General features: G+C 42.2%; 1 protein-coding gene across 1 annotated transcript in view; it reads left to right on the top strand.

The window, feature by feature from the left end:
- Nucleotides 1-14195, top strand: part of Ly86 (lymphocyte antigen 86) — a 52757-nt gene that overhangs the window by 15002 nt on the left and 23560 nt on the right. Inside the window, exons 2-3 of the mRNA XM_042687162.1 lie at nucleotides 11425-11511; nucleotides 13202-13330. Of these exons, the coding sequence (XP_042543096.1) occupies nucleotides 11425-11511; nucleotides 13202-13330 (216 nt within the window). The remainder of the gene's footprint in view (nucleotides 1-11424; nucleotides 11512-13201; nucleotides 13331-14195) is intronic.

The following is a 14195-nucleotide window of genomic DNA, read 5'->3' as shown; positions in this document are numbered from 1 at the left end:
AATTATTATCTCTGAGTAGTTATAAGAGTTGCCATTTAACAAAGCAGTTTATGAATACAACACATCTTGGTTTTACCTTCTGGAGTGATTCTCTTCGCTTTTTAAGAAAACTTTTTTTAGCCCTCTAATAAAGAAGAGAACAGCACAAAGACGGGTTGATTTGGGAGAAAGAGAAACAAGTTATTTCCTTGGTTAAGAATTTATTTTGCAGGCCTACAGCAGTCAATTCTTCGCTTCTCCAACATTGACTTGCCAGAGCTCAGAATCCCATATTATTCATACTCATGGGATCTCATTCCCAAATTTTCTGTGTCACATCAGAGATAATATGCAAACAAGGAATGTGGAGTTTCCAATGGAAATATCTCCTCCTCTTGGCAGAGAGATCTATCTTGCTGAGCTAAGAATCCAAAAACCTTACTTAGGTTCCTTCCCAGTGAGGCACAAGATGCAAGAAATAATGGTGAACTGGTTGGGAAGGAGGAATTTCATTTGTCTGATTTCAGTCCAAGTCATCCTGGCATTGAGCATCCTCTTTGCCTTCTCTGAAGGACTCCATGTAGTCTGTAGAAGGCTTGGGATTCCATGTTTGGGAGATACTGAGCCTCGTATCCTCTGGGAAAACCTGAGTCTCTAATGTTTCTTGACTTCTGAGCCCACTGGCTTTTAAATCAGAGGCAGCCACATTCACACCCACTGAGATGCACTAATGTGGAAATGGAGGCTCGTGGCAAAGCACCTCTGTTGACAGGATTGCTTCTTAGGAAATGTGTAAATTGATTTTGTTAACTCCTACAGGCCGGCAGGGGGATTGGACACAGCAGTGAACAATTCATTACCAGGCACAGGAAGAGTAGGATGAAAAATAGAAAAACAGATAACACTGATCTCATACTAGAAAGCATTTGGGAGACAAATCTCGACAATTAACACTCTTTCTTTAGGCTTCAGAGGGGGGCCGATTACCTCAGGGGTCCTGAGTTCAGCCTTGAAATAAAGGAAGGTAGCTAAGCAAAGACGCCAGCTGTGCCAAGCCACCTTGCTGTCCCCTCCCCAACAGTGCAACATAGCTACTTTGGTACCAATTATGTCACAAAGAAGGCTTGTCAGACTCCTTAAGACTCAATGGGTATGCAAGTTATTGACCCTACATTGGATTCCAAGATACTCAGTTTTTCTCTCAGCACCTAGCTTGTCCAGCAAGAGTCCCTGTCTGTTGAATCCTTCCTTCATCGCTAGCAGAGGACATCCGTGCAGGCACAGCCATGTTGGAGAGCAGTGGGGAATTTTTGACAAAGCTAAACATATTTTTACCAACATACCATATTTTTACCCAGAAATCCCACTCGTGGGCATTATTCCAGAGAAATGAAAATGTTGTTCCTACAAAATGAATGGTCATAGCAGCTTTCCTGATACTCCATTTCCTGGCCTTCCCACAATCCTTTTGCAGGTGATTCTGGGACCTCTAGTCTGTGCATGGACAGGCAAGCACCATCCACTAGTGATTGCTCCGCAGCCAAGTGCACTTTGGTGGGCTCTGCAGGTAGCCCCAGACTCCAGAGTTCAGGAGTAGTCTGTAGCCTTGGCTCTCCAAGCTCCACGCCTCCTACGAACATCTGCCAAAATTCTGCAGTTCTCCCACATTCTCCACATTTTTTAAATGTTTGATTCTTCACTAACCTCTGCTGGTTCTCACCATTCCTCCTCTTACCTCTGTCTTCTTTATCCTTAGATCCTGATCTCAAATCTTTCCATGCCATGATCATGTTTGTTTAGGGAGCTGATGCTCAAGGGAAACAAAGCTCTTTGGAGTAGTTGCATGAACTGCACCTAAGCAAAGCCCTGCCTTTCCCGGGAGAATTCTGGTGGAGTCACTGGTGGTAGTTAGCTGAGGTCCCAGGAGAAGTCCAGTCTAGTCTAACTCCTCAGCATTGAAGGAACAGGTGCTCTTTCTCAAGAGATACACAATAGATTACAAGATGAGAAAAGGTAGGAACAGGTAATCCAGGAACAGGTAATCAATTGATACTTCTCTTGAAGCTTCCTATATCATAAATTTTATTAAAGTTAGCAGTGACTTGTAAAGAGATTCATTATGAAATCTACAGAAGGGTTAACTTTTGAGACTAGAGTGATGTGTTGTGGGTTCAGGGGCTCACCCATTAGATCACACACCTGGGAAATTGGCAGAAAAATTTGTTTAGATTTTAACAGTGTTTCCAAATAAAGTGTATAATAGAATCACTTGGAGGTGTCGAAAATTCTCAGTGCTGAGGCAGCACCCAACACCTTAAATCAGAGCACCTGGAGTGAGACTCAGGCCTGGGTATTTTACAGTACTTCTCATACAGCTGTGTTTGAGAACTGGTGAGAAATATCATCTCTAGCCACAGAATCAAGTTCAATGTAACCCTATTTCTAGTAGTCCCCTCTTGTCAGGAAATAGGTTCTCTGCCCTCCATGGATGTCTGAGCTTGCTGGGCCTGATAACATTTCATTCTTAGCACAGATCTCAGCAAGCCCTGTTTTCTTTATGAAATGAACAGGTTTTATTTTTTCACTTGGAGGAAACACTTAACAGCTTCCCTTTGGCATAATCAAAATGAGAGCATTTCCAATCTTGTGCTTAGGGACAATTATTTTTTTTTGGTTGATCAAGCTGTTTGCAAACAATAATTTATTGCTTTTCTTTCCAAAGCATTGTGAGTTTACAAAAAGTGGATCAGAGTTATAGACCACTTGATTCATACTAATGCAAGAAGTAAGGCCTGGTCCTGCATCATTTTAGGACCATTATTAAGTCAAATAAAGATTACTTGTACACAAGCACTGTGATATATTGACAATAGGTTTGCTAATCCAGACAAGTACTGGCTAATGGGTCGGTAGTACATACTGTGTAGATGATTTGGATAAAGAGATAACCTATATCCTGACAGATGGTTTGGGATTTTCTCCCAGCATCCAAAATGGCATGAATGTGAAATGTGTGTTTTGTATATTTTGAGTAGTTTCCTTCCAATGTTTTTGGACTTTAGCTGACCATGGATAATGAAAACCATATAAAGTGGAATCTCAGGTAACAGACTACTGTACCATGCATGGTCCAAACCTCCCATGCTCAAAGAAAACAAACAGTTTGTTCTAAAAGACTAGATTGAAAAGACAGAGTGAGCCATACAGATTCCTCCTCTAATTGGTCAACATAAAGGCAGAACTAATGAGTTAATGATTTCCATTTATTTCACAGTTGGAAACAAGTAAAGAACCTAGGATTTTCAATTCTGCAACCATCTTCACCCTCAAAAACACATCTAACTAGGTATCAGTGGCTCACATCTGTAATCCTTGATACTCAGGAGGCTGAGATGTGAAAATCAAGGCTGAGGGGATAGAAAAGTCCATGAGATTTTTATCTATAATTAATCACCAAAAGGCTAAAAATAATGCTGTAGCTCAAATGGTAGAATAGTAGCCTTGAGCAAAAATGCTCAAGGACCTGAGTTCAAGTCCTAGGACTGGCATCAAAAAAAAAAAAAAAGCCAAATAACTCATGTCTATAATCCTAGCTACTCAGGAGTCTGAGATCTGAGGATCATGGTTCGAAGCCAATCCCAGACATGAAACTCTTATCTCCAATTAATCACTCTCCCATTTTGTGCCCCACCACCCCCGACACCACCCCAAAGAAAAAGCTATTCACCACATTACCAGAAAGCTTACAGGGCACTAGAGTTGTTGTTGTTGTTGTTGTTGTTGTTGTTGTTTGCCAGTCATGGGACCTGAACTCTGGGCCTGGGCACTGTCCCTAGCTCTTCAGTTCAAGGCAAGAGCTCTACCATTTGAGCCACAGTGCCACTTCTTGCTTTTTCTGCTTATGTGGTGCTGAGGAATGGAACCCAGGGCCTCATGCATGCAAGGCAAGCATTCTACTACTGAGCCACCTTCCCAGCCCAGCACTAAAGCTCTTAATCTCTTATTTCACTAACAGTAGCTACTCTGTTGTAACCGTCTAAATTCTATTTGTATTGCATTTGGTATCAAGAACCATGTTTAAGCATCTAGAAATCTCAGTTAGAAACACAATATGGTATAATAAACACAACTTTGAATGTATCAGTTAACTCCTAGTAACTCTGGCAGAAGAGACTTGATTGGGAGCAAAGCTGCTATTATTTGAAACAATGATCTTGTTTTGGTTTTGTTCTGCTACTCTATAGAGATGAGATTTGACAGGTAGAAAAAAAGAAGAGATAAAGAAATAATCGAAAGCATAACTAGAATACACTTGCCACACTCTAAGTTACTCTTTTTTTTTCTTGACAATGGCAGAGAAGAAGTGGAAGTGTGGAATGGAAGAAATAGGGTAGACTCAAGTACAGAGAAGATGAAACTTTATCTTGTATTGTGCTGGTAACAAGTGTGATGGTAATGAGTTTCCAAAGCCATATGCACCATCTTCTTTTAGTTTTCCAATGACCTTTGAATTCATACAAAAGAATAATTAAAACACCCCAGTCCAAACAGAGCCAGATAAGAAGGCAAACCAGTGCACAATGAGATCTGGATCACACACAGAGTGTGAGCTTGCGGAACTGGTAGCCAGCCAGTCTAAATGACAAAGTTAAAAGCTGTGTCTGTTGGTTATTTTACTTAGAATTCTCAAAAATGAGTATCTGCTACTATTTAACCTCAGATTACTAGCTGTGTACCTACGTTCAGAAAGTCCATCCTAAGTCCCAAAGTAAATTCTCCCATTATTTTCAAAGCAAAGTGACTTTCCTAGCAGTTTTCAGACAGCATTACCAAGTGTGCAAACGAGATGGATTTCACTAGCCTCACACCCAGGTTTCCCAAGTAATTGCTGGCACCCATCAAAGTCAAGGCTGGAAATAAAAGTTCATTGTCCTCACATCTTCTGCTGCTTTCCATCTATTTATCCAACCAGTCGATATTATTGAGCAGGCCCACAAGAAACAGATATTAGTTATTTAAACACAAATAAATAAAACATGGTTCCTAGTCTCTATAGCTTACCTCTGGTAGACTCTAAGAGGAGGGCACTGATAGGAAAGGTAGAGGTATGATGTGGAGGATGGCTGAGAGGACCAGAAGAAGAACAGGTGAGAAACCTCAGGCCACCCAGAAAACTGTGGTTGAGCCAGTTGTGAAGGTGCAGAAACAGGAAGCGTGAGGTACAAGCCTTTCACAAGACTTTTCACCTTGCTGGGAACTAGCCAAGTACACACATTTTCTTGACATTGACCTTCTCCTGGGTCAGGGTTCTTTATGCTAATAGCATACACAGGAAGCAATAAAAGCTCTGAAAGTCAGGTGAGTCACAGGAAGCCATGATGGTTAGGAAATGTTAGAGGAACGCTTGTGTTCCAGGCTAAGTGCTGGAAAGGAGTTAAGAGTAAGAGGAGGGCAGAGGGAATAAGAGGGAGGAGGAGTGGGGAGGGAAGCGGAGGAGGAGAAAGAGGGAAAAAGTAGTAGTGAAGTTGGAAGGATATCAGCTAATTTCACAGTGCCTTTGCTTTGAGAATTTCATCAGCTATAGGAAAAGGTAGGCTGATTTCTGGCCTTTTTTGAAATCCAAATGATAGCTCTGGAGTTATAGATGTGCACATGTACCTACACACACACACACACACACACACACACACCTTTATTACGCTGGTAAATGTGAATGAATCTCTTGAATGGTAGCAGTGCCCATATCCTGGTTTGGTCTCTTCTATATGGAAGCTTTTACAATAAAACTTTCCTGAGTCTATCTATAATTATTATCAACCTATAATGTTAGCAAGAAAAAACTCCACAGAGCTCCAAGACATAACAACTAGGACTAATTCCATGAGATTCAGCAACCTATCTAGGTCTCAAACCACCCCACCAGCAATGCAGAGGCCAGGACTTGGTACATGAACCCATTAGGGCTCCCTGACATCAAACCATGCAGAATCCCAGCAGGGTGCTCCTGCCTTCCTGCCCTCTACCACATTCTCTGCAGAGGAACTGCATTTCCAGGAATTGCATTTTCAGAACTGCTTTCTCCCTACTGCCAGCTCCCACACCCACAGTATCTAGAAATTACCAAGGAAGCTGTGTCAGCCCCCGGACCACAGCCCAAGTACAGCCAGCCCAAGACCAGAATCCACTAATAAGGTATGAAAAAGGCTCTGGGGCTGGGATTCATTGAGGTCCTGCTGTAAGCCTAGCTTATTTCTGCAGCTCCACTCCATTAATATGCAGGAAAACCTACACAGGCAGGATTTGGTTGTGGCTGCACTCTGCACATAAGGCTGGTGCTGCTGGCTGCTTTTACCACCCCCCTCCTCCCCACAGCAGGACTGGCACTCAGCTATCTGGGAGTCCTCCTAAATACCTTCCTTCCAGGAAGGAAGCCCCGGGAGTGGGGGCAACTGGGATAATTCATGGCATTCTGGGTTCACTCACTATAATATTGTCCGCCAGTGAGCTGAAGCCATCACATCAAAAGAACAGACAGAAAGAGGGAATAGTACAGAGACCAGAAAAGAAAGATTCAAAATGAACAGATCACATATTTCATGATGAACATTGACCTCCTTCGATAGCTCATTTGCTGCTCTGTAATGGAGTTTCTGCAGGAAACATTTATCTCTGCCCTCGCAGCCCAGGAGTACCAAGTCTCATTAAGCTTTCATTTTTTTTCAGAAGATTCAGAATCAGGTGATCTGATTTACATGTATTAGAAGATACTTGAGAACAGGAGTGGTGGTTCACACCCATAATCCCAGCTTGCTGGGAAGATCCGAAGTTTTGAGCTCCAAGGCCAGCCCTGACAAGTGAGGGAGACCCCATCTCATCAAAGGCAGGCATGGTGGCACACACTCATGATCCCAGCTATGTGGTAGTTTTAAGTAGGAGAATTAAGGTCTGAGGCCAGCTCTGGACAAAAACGTAAGAGTCAACCTGAAAAATAGCTAAAGCAAAAAAAAGCCACAGAGATTCAGCTCCTTCCTATCAAGCCCAAGTCCCTGAGTTCTAACTCCAATACTGGGGCTGGGGGAGGGGGGGGGAGGGGAGGGGAGGAGGAGGAGGGCAGGGCATTTCTTAAGGCAAATTTTCAGGGTTTTCCAACCACCTTTTAAACCATATTAGAGAAACTTCCTTCACGATGTAACCCAAGCCGAGCTGCTGGTGGCTCACGCCTGCAATCCTAGCTACTCAGGAGGCTAAGATCTGAGGATCATGGTTCAAAGCCAGACTGGGCAGAAAAGTCCATGAGACTCTTATCTCCAATTAACCACAAGAAAGCCAGAAGTGGCGCTGGTTCAAAGCCAGCCTGGGTAGGAAAGTCTGTGAGACTCTTATCTTCAATGAATCAACAGAAAACAGGAAATGGTGAGGTGGCTCAAGTGGTAGAACACTAGACTTGAGCTGAAGAGCTCAGAGACAATGCCCAAGCCCAGAGTTCAAGCCCCATGACCAACCAAAACAAAACCTAACCATCGCATCTTCTTTTGGTAGGTGGTCCCAAGGCATTTGCACAGGTAAAGCATGAAAAAGTAATTCCTAAAAGCAATACTTCACTAGTGTGAGTGTGCGCTCTCTCTTTCCCAGCTCCAGGGAGGGAGACTTTGGCACTGCCTGGAAACATTCTGGTTGCTACACTGGAGGGAAAGAAAGAGGACAGGTAACCTAGTAGGTAGACCCAGGAATGCTACTGAACAGAAAAGCCTACAAGACAGTCCCACAGGAAAGATTATCTAAAGCAGGGCAGTAATGAGGAGGCTGAGAAACTCTGTTTCAAGGTTCCCACTGAACTAACTCCAAATACTATTTCATATTCATTCCACAAACAATGACTTGGGATATTAGTGTAATCTTTTTTTTTTCTGATTGTAGGATTTGAACTCATTGTCTGGGCACTGTCCCTGAGCTCTTTTGCTCAAGGCTAGTGCTCTACCACTTTGAGCCACCTCACCATTTCCAGTTTTCTGTTGACTCATTGAAGATAAGAGTCTCACAGATTTTCCTACCCAGGCTGGCTTTGAACCATGATCCTCAGATCTCAGCCTCCTGAGCAACTAGGATTACAGGCGTGAGCCATCAGTGCCCAGCACTCATATGTAATCTTACCCACGATGCCTCTGGTGCTGGGAGCCTGCCTTTGCAGCATCAGTGAAGGAAAGGCAGAGATATATAAACAAACAAATGTAACACAGAGCCTGCCAAGTGCTGGAGTGAAAACATAAGGAAGAACAGAGTATGAGTTCATGAGAGGAGATGGAGGATGGAGAGAAAATGATGGAGTTGCAAAAGACATGTGTATGCTCAAAAAGTATCACTCTCACATGAAAACTCAAAATAACTGCTAAGAAAGTGCACCAGTGCCCTCAGGACATTTTAAGCAATCTGTCTTTCTGCTTCTATGTGCCTTTCCTTAGAAAGACAGTCAACTGCTTGCTAACAATGATGTTCTTTCTGGTAACAAAGTAATGCTTTATTTCCTTTTCCTCCCTTTAGTTTATTCTTCCTATATTTTAAAATATTAACACTCATACAATAGAATTCTGTAGCTGCTAATTAACTAAGCAGTACACAGCTAGCCTCTTTCATTTTTCCTCAGAAACTTGTTTATCCATAATTGGGAAGATACAGATGAATCAGCCACTATCTAGTAACTGGCTCTATTCTTATTCTCTCTCTCTCCCTCTCTTTCTCTGTCTCTGTCTCTCTCTGTCTCTCTCTCCATCTTTCTCTCTGTCTCTGTCTGTCTCTGTCTGTCTCTGTCTGTCTCTGTCTCTGTCTCTGTCTCTCTCTCTCTCTCTCTCTCTCTCTCTCTGTAGTATTGAGGTTTGAACTCAGGGCCTTGCTTTACTACTTGAACTCTATACCCAGTGCTTGTTGCTTTCGTTATTTTTATGTGAGTGTGCACCAGTTTTGAGGCTTGATTTCGAGGTCTAGGCCCTATCCCTGAGCTTCTTTGCTCAATGCTACTACTGTGCCACTTAAGTTACAGCTCCATTTGTGACTTTTTGGTGATTAATTGGAGATAAGAGTGTCACAGACTTACCTTTCTGGGATGGCTTGCTTTATATTTTTTAATAAGGTCCCAGCTGGCCTGGACAGAGATGCTCTTATTTATACCTCCCACATATCTGGGATGAACCGTGTGCATTAACATACCCAACTTTTATTGGTTGAGTTGGAGTCTACAGAACATTTTCCTGGACTGGCCTAAAATTGCAACTTTCCTAATTTCTGCTTCCTGACTAGTTAGAATTACAGGCATGGGCCACCATGCTGGCTTTTTTTTTCAGTATTGAGTGTCAAATATGTAGTAAGAGCAATGGTCTCTATGCTCCTTAACCCCTGTTTTCTGATCTGAAAGAAGTCCTCAGACTGCATGAATGCTTAGGAAAGATCAAATGGTCATAGAGAGAAAAAGGACATTACCCATCCCCAAAACTTAGTGATTAGATCAAAGGTATTTGACAAAAAAAAAAACATGTGCCTGTGTTAGATTTGCAAGGCTGGAATTGCTATGCAATGCCATAAGCTATGTGGACAATAAAATAGTCTGGAACAGTTGTTGGCAAATGTTTCCACTCACAGCTCAGCTGAAATGGAAACCAGTATGGAACAGAACTATCCAATGGCATATGCCTGATACTCCAGAAAATCTTATGAACCCAATAATCACCAGATATATTTGGAACTCTATTTCTTGAATATTACTGAAAAGTATAAGGCATTAGAATGTTTGTGTTTGTTCATTTTTACCTCTGGGTTTAAATCTTGACTCTGGCACTTCCTAGTGCTGGGATCTGGGTAAGTTAACACAACCTTTCTGAGTCTGTTTTTCACCATCAGGAAAGTCTGTGAGACTCTTGTCACCAAAAGCCAGAAGTGGCACTGTGGCTTAAGTGGAAGACCACTAGCCTTGAACAAAAAAAGCTAAGAGACGTGCCCAGGCACCAAAAACTGAATGAATAAATAAATAGATAGATAAATAAATAATGAAAATAAATTGTTTTGGACAATCAATTTTCTGGTACCACTGCTCATTCTCCTGAGCAGCCTTTATTTTTTCTTTGTAAAATAAGCTCTATGTAACAAAGAACTTAAAATTATATATATATATATATTATACATATATATATATATATATATATATATATGTTTTTTAGTGAAGCTTTCTCAAAAGGCAGGCATGAGTAAGACCTGGATATTCTTACTATAGAGTGTAAATAAGAAGTAGGAAGAGTTGGAGATGCTGCTCAATGGTGCAGCACCTGTCTTAAATAGCAATAGGATCATTTGGCATAGAAGAAGAAACATGGTTTCCTTGGAATTGTGCTGGGTGTGTATGGCACTAGCCAGTCTCAAGGAGTAGACAATAGACTTAATGTGCAATATATTAGTGGTAATGTGCCATCTCTGGACTTCATTCTGAGGCATGGATGAGCCATAGGAGTCTCTTAAATAAGCAGGAAATTATGAGTGAAAGATAAAAAGAAGAAAATTATTACATTGAATGGGATGGACTAGAAGAGGATCAAATAGAACTACAAAGAAAGGTCTTAACTCTGAAATTTCTCCCTCTGCCTTTAGTTACAATAACAAATATTTTATAAGATGGTCTATGCAATCAATGAGTCATTTTAAGGCCAAAAGTTCAGGAACTGAAAGAACTCAAATGATAACTGAATTTTCATTGATGAAATTTGAGTAAATTTTTAAGAAATAAAACTGAAACTCAATCTTCAAGATACAGCACTTAGTTCATGAATTGGGACCCTGGGGGAGTGGGGTAAGAGTGAACACTACACTGATCAATGGCATTGGACAGCTTTGAGAGTGGACATGACCTTGACTGGACAGAGTGAGAGAGGGAGTCAGGGACAACATCACAGACATCAAAAATAGAGAGCTCCAAACAAGGGGGAAATAATGTTTGACAAGAAATGTACTTGTTTCCTCACTCATGTGACTGTAACCCCTTGTACAGCATCTTTGCAACAAAATAAAATTTAAAAAAATAGTGAGGTCTATGTTTTTAAATAAATATTAATGACTTAGGCTGCCGGTGGCTCCTGCCTATAATCCTAGCTACTCAGGAGGCTGAAAGCTGAGGATCACAGTTTGAAGCTAACTAAGGCAAGGAAATCCCTGAAACTCTTATTTCCAATTAAACACCAAAAAGCTGGAAGTGGAGGTATGGATCAAGCAGTAGACTGCCAGCCTTGAGTGAAAAAGCAGAGTCGTAGAGGCCCTGCATTCAAGCCCCAGTCTGGCATATGCAAAAAAATAACATAAAATAGTAATAGACTTGGGTAAACACAATTCATGTAATTAGTTTGAATTTTGATCATGAGTTTTCAGACCATTTAATGTACTCAAGATAATCTGTTGTTTTCTTCTTGGCAGATCCATTACAGGATTTTGGCTTGTCTATTGACCAGTGTTCCAAACAATTAAAACAAAATCTCAACATTAGAATTGGACTCATTCTAAGTAAGTAAAAAAGCAGTATCTTAGAATAATGCATGGCACAGCTTCTTCCTGCTGTATACAGCCAGCTGACTTGCATCCCCTGTTAAGAGCTGACTAAACTATACTCCCAAATGAACTGTTTCCATCTTCATTTTCAGACCTTTCCCAGAGTAAAACCTAAGTAGTATAAAACTCTCATTTAAGACTGTGCTTTTGCACTAAAAAGATTCCAGACACTTGTTTGGATTATATAAATACTTGAAATCAGTAAGGTTAGCACACACACAAAAAAAGACAGGGTTTTGTTTTTGGGGCTTTTTTCCCATGTTCTAGAACTTGAGCTGAGGGCCTAGGCTCTGTCTGAGCTTCTTTTACTCTATCACTTGAGCCACAGCGCCACTTCTGGCTTTTTCTGAGGAATTTATTGGGCATAAGAAGAGTCTCATGAACTTTTCTGCCCTGGCTGAAAGAAAGAGAACAAGTTTTGATGTTTACAGAAGACAGAGCCCTAGCCTGGCTATTTGTGCCACATGTAAATCTGTCCCCTCCTTCCAGCAATGTGGTTTATCATTTGCATTATTTTGCTTCCTGGATTGCTAATGCAAGTTCTTAAACCTTGATCCAGACAAAGATGTGTGAAATCCTTCTTCCCCACCTTAATCAACGAACTCCAGTAAAACTTTACACAGTGTCTGTACTCCAGCAGCATCTCAAAACTAAAATGCTTTGAGGAAAGAAATAAAGGGGACAGACAGACAGACAGACAGGCAGGCAGGCAGGCAGGCAAGCAGACAAAGGCAGTAATTGAGGAAAATGCAGAAAGAACCAGAAGCCACAAGAAAGCTCACCAAGGCTCCCAGTGCATCCTGTGTGCCATGGTGGTCCCCACAACCATACTAGGAATCTGTGGCTTGACCACACCCTACCCCACTGCTGCCTTGAAAGATAAATAATACTATGTCTCTTGAAAAGTTCTAGAAGGTGACCCTCTGTATAGTAGCTTTACAATAAAAAAATAAAAAAAAAAAAAAAAAAGAAAATGACTCAAGAAAGAGCAATAAAAAAAATAACCTGGAAAAAAAAAAAAAAAAAAAGAAAAGTTCTAGAAGGCAGATTGCAGACACCCTGTTCCAGAATGAGGAATATGGCCAATGAGTTACTTTGCCCCAAACAGGCAAAGGGCCATTTTACAGCCAAGGTGCTGGTTGTGATCCCCTGTAGCATAGTCCAAACGCTGTTTTGCCAAGAAAAGAAGAAAGCTGAGCCTTGAGGAAAAAAAAAAGCTCAAGGATAAGGCCCAGTCCCTGAGTTCAAGCCCAAGACAGCAGCAGGAAAAGGAGGGAGGAGGAGGAAGAGGAGGAGGAGGGGGGGGGGGGGAGGAGGAGGAGGAGGAGGAGGAGGAGGAGGAGGAGGAGGAGGAGGAGGAGGAGGAGGAGGAGGAGGAGGAGGAGGAGGAGGAGGAGGAGGAGGAGGAGGAGGAGGAGGAGGAGGAGGAGGAGGAGGAGGAGGAGGAGGAGGAGGAGGAGGAGGAGGAGGAGGAGGAGGAGGAGGAGGAGGAGGAGGAGGAGGAGGAGGAGGAGGAGGAGGAGGAGGAGGAGGAGGAAGAAGAAGCTGTTATTCACAAAGAGAAGAAGGGGAATCCACAATTGAGGAGCCTCACTGCCTTGAATATGGAGAAATATAGTAACAGCATTGTTCTTCCTTTCTTTAGGAGAGGACATCAGAGAGCTGTTCCTTGACATTGCTCTGGTCACTAAAGGCTCTCCTATTTTTAATTTTTCCTATCCTGTCTGTGAAGAGGATCTACCCAAGTTTTCTTTCTGTGGAAGAAGGAAAGGAGGTAAGCCATCCCTTGCTGACAACCTGTACCTGAGGTCAGGAGCCCGGAGCAGAGCTTTGCTCAGCCCCTTACCTATGGCAACCTTGACTTCATCTGTCAGTGCCTGATATATAAAAAGAACAGGAAAATCCATCCATGGGCTTACCTTACAAGGCTTTTATGAACACCAAACTGAAATGGTGCATGAGAGATGATTTCAGACAAAATTGTTACTGTGCGTGGCACCTTATTTTTATTTTATTTTTACAAAAAAACAAAGGCTGACAGTAGAAAGGACCCACAGTTTCAAAAAAAAATCCATGAGGATTCAACCAGTTTCCAGGTTTACTCTCAATTTTTTTTTTGGGGGGGGGGTCCAGTCGTGGGACCTGAACTCTGGGCCTGGGCACTGTCCCTCAGCTCTTCAGCTCAAGGCTAGTGCTCTACCACTTGAGCCACAGCACCACTTCCAGCTTTTTTCTTTTTGCTTATGTGGTGCTGAGGAATCGAACCCAGGGCCTCAGGCATGCAAGGCAAGCGCTCTACCACTGAGCCACCTTCCCAGCCCCCTACTCTCAATTTTTTTTAGTGGCAGGGTCTCTTCAATATCATAATGAACTCTGAAAAATGAAACAAAGTAAAGGAAACTAAACCAAAGTGCATTCTGTCATTGCCATTCCCCATTGGAGTAGAAGGCAGATAAAGATATTAGATAGCTAGACTCAAAGCAGAGAAGCTAAAGGCCTCAGGCTATTGCTTCCATTTTCTTAATGAAGAATCCTACTATACAGGGACTGGTGGTTCACACCTGCAATCCTAGCTACTCAGGAGGCTGAGAGCTAAGGATCAACGTTCAAAGCCAGCCCAAGTAGAAAAGTCTGTAAGA

Source organism: Dipodomys spectabilis, unplaced genomic scaffold (genome assembly GCF_019054845.1).
Source record: "Dipodomys spectabilis isolate Male_0828 unplaced genomic scaffold, ASM1905484v1 ptg000104l, whole genome shotgun sequence".
NCBI classification, from domain to species: Eukaryota; Metazoa; Chordata; class Mammalia; order Rodentia; family Heteromyidae; genus Dipodomys; species Dipodomys spectabilis.
This window is presented reverse-complemented; position numbering and strand designations above follow the sequence as displayed.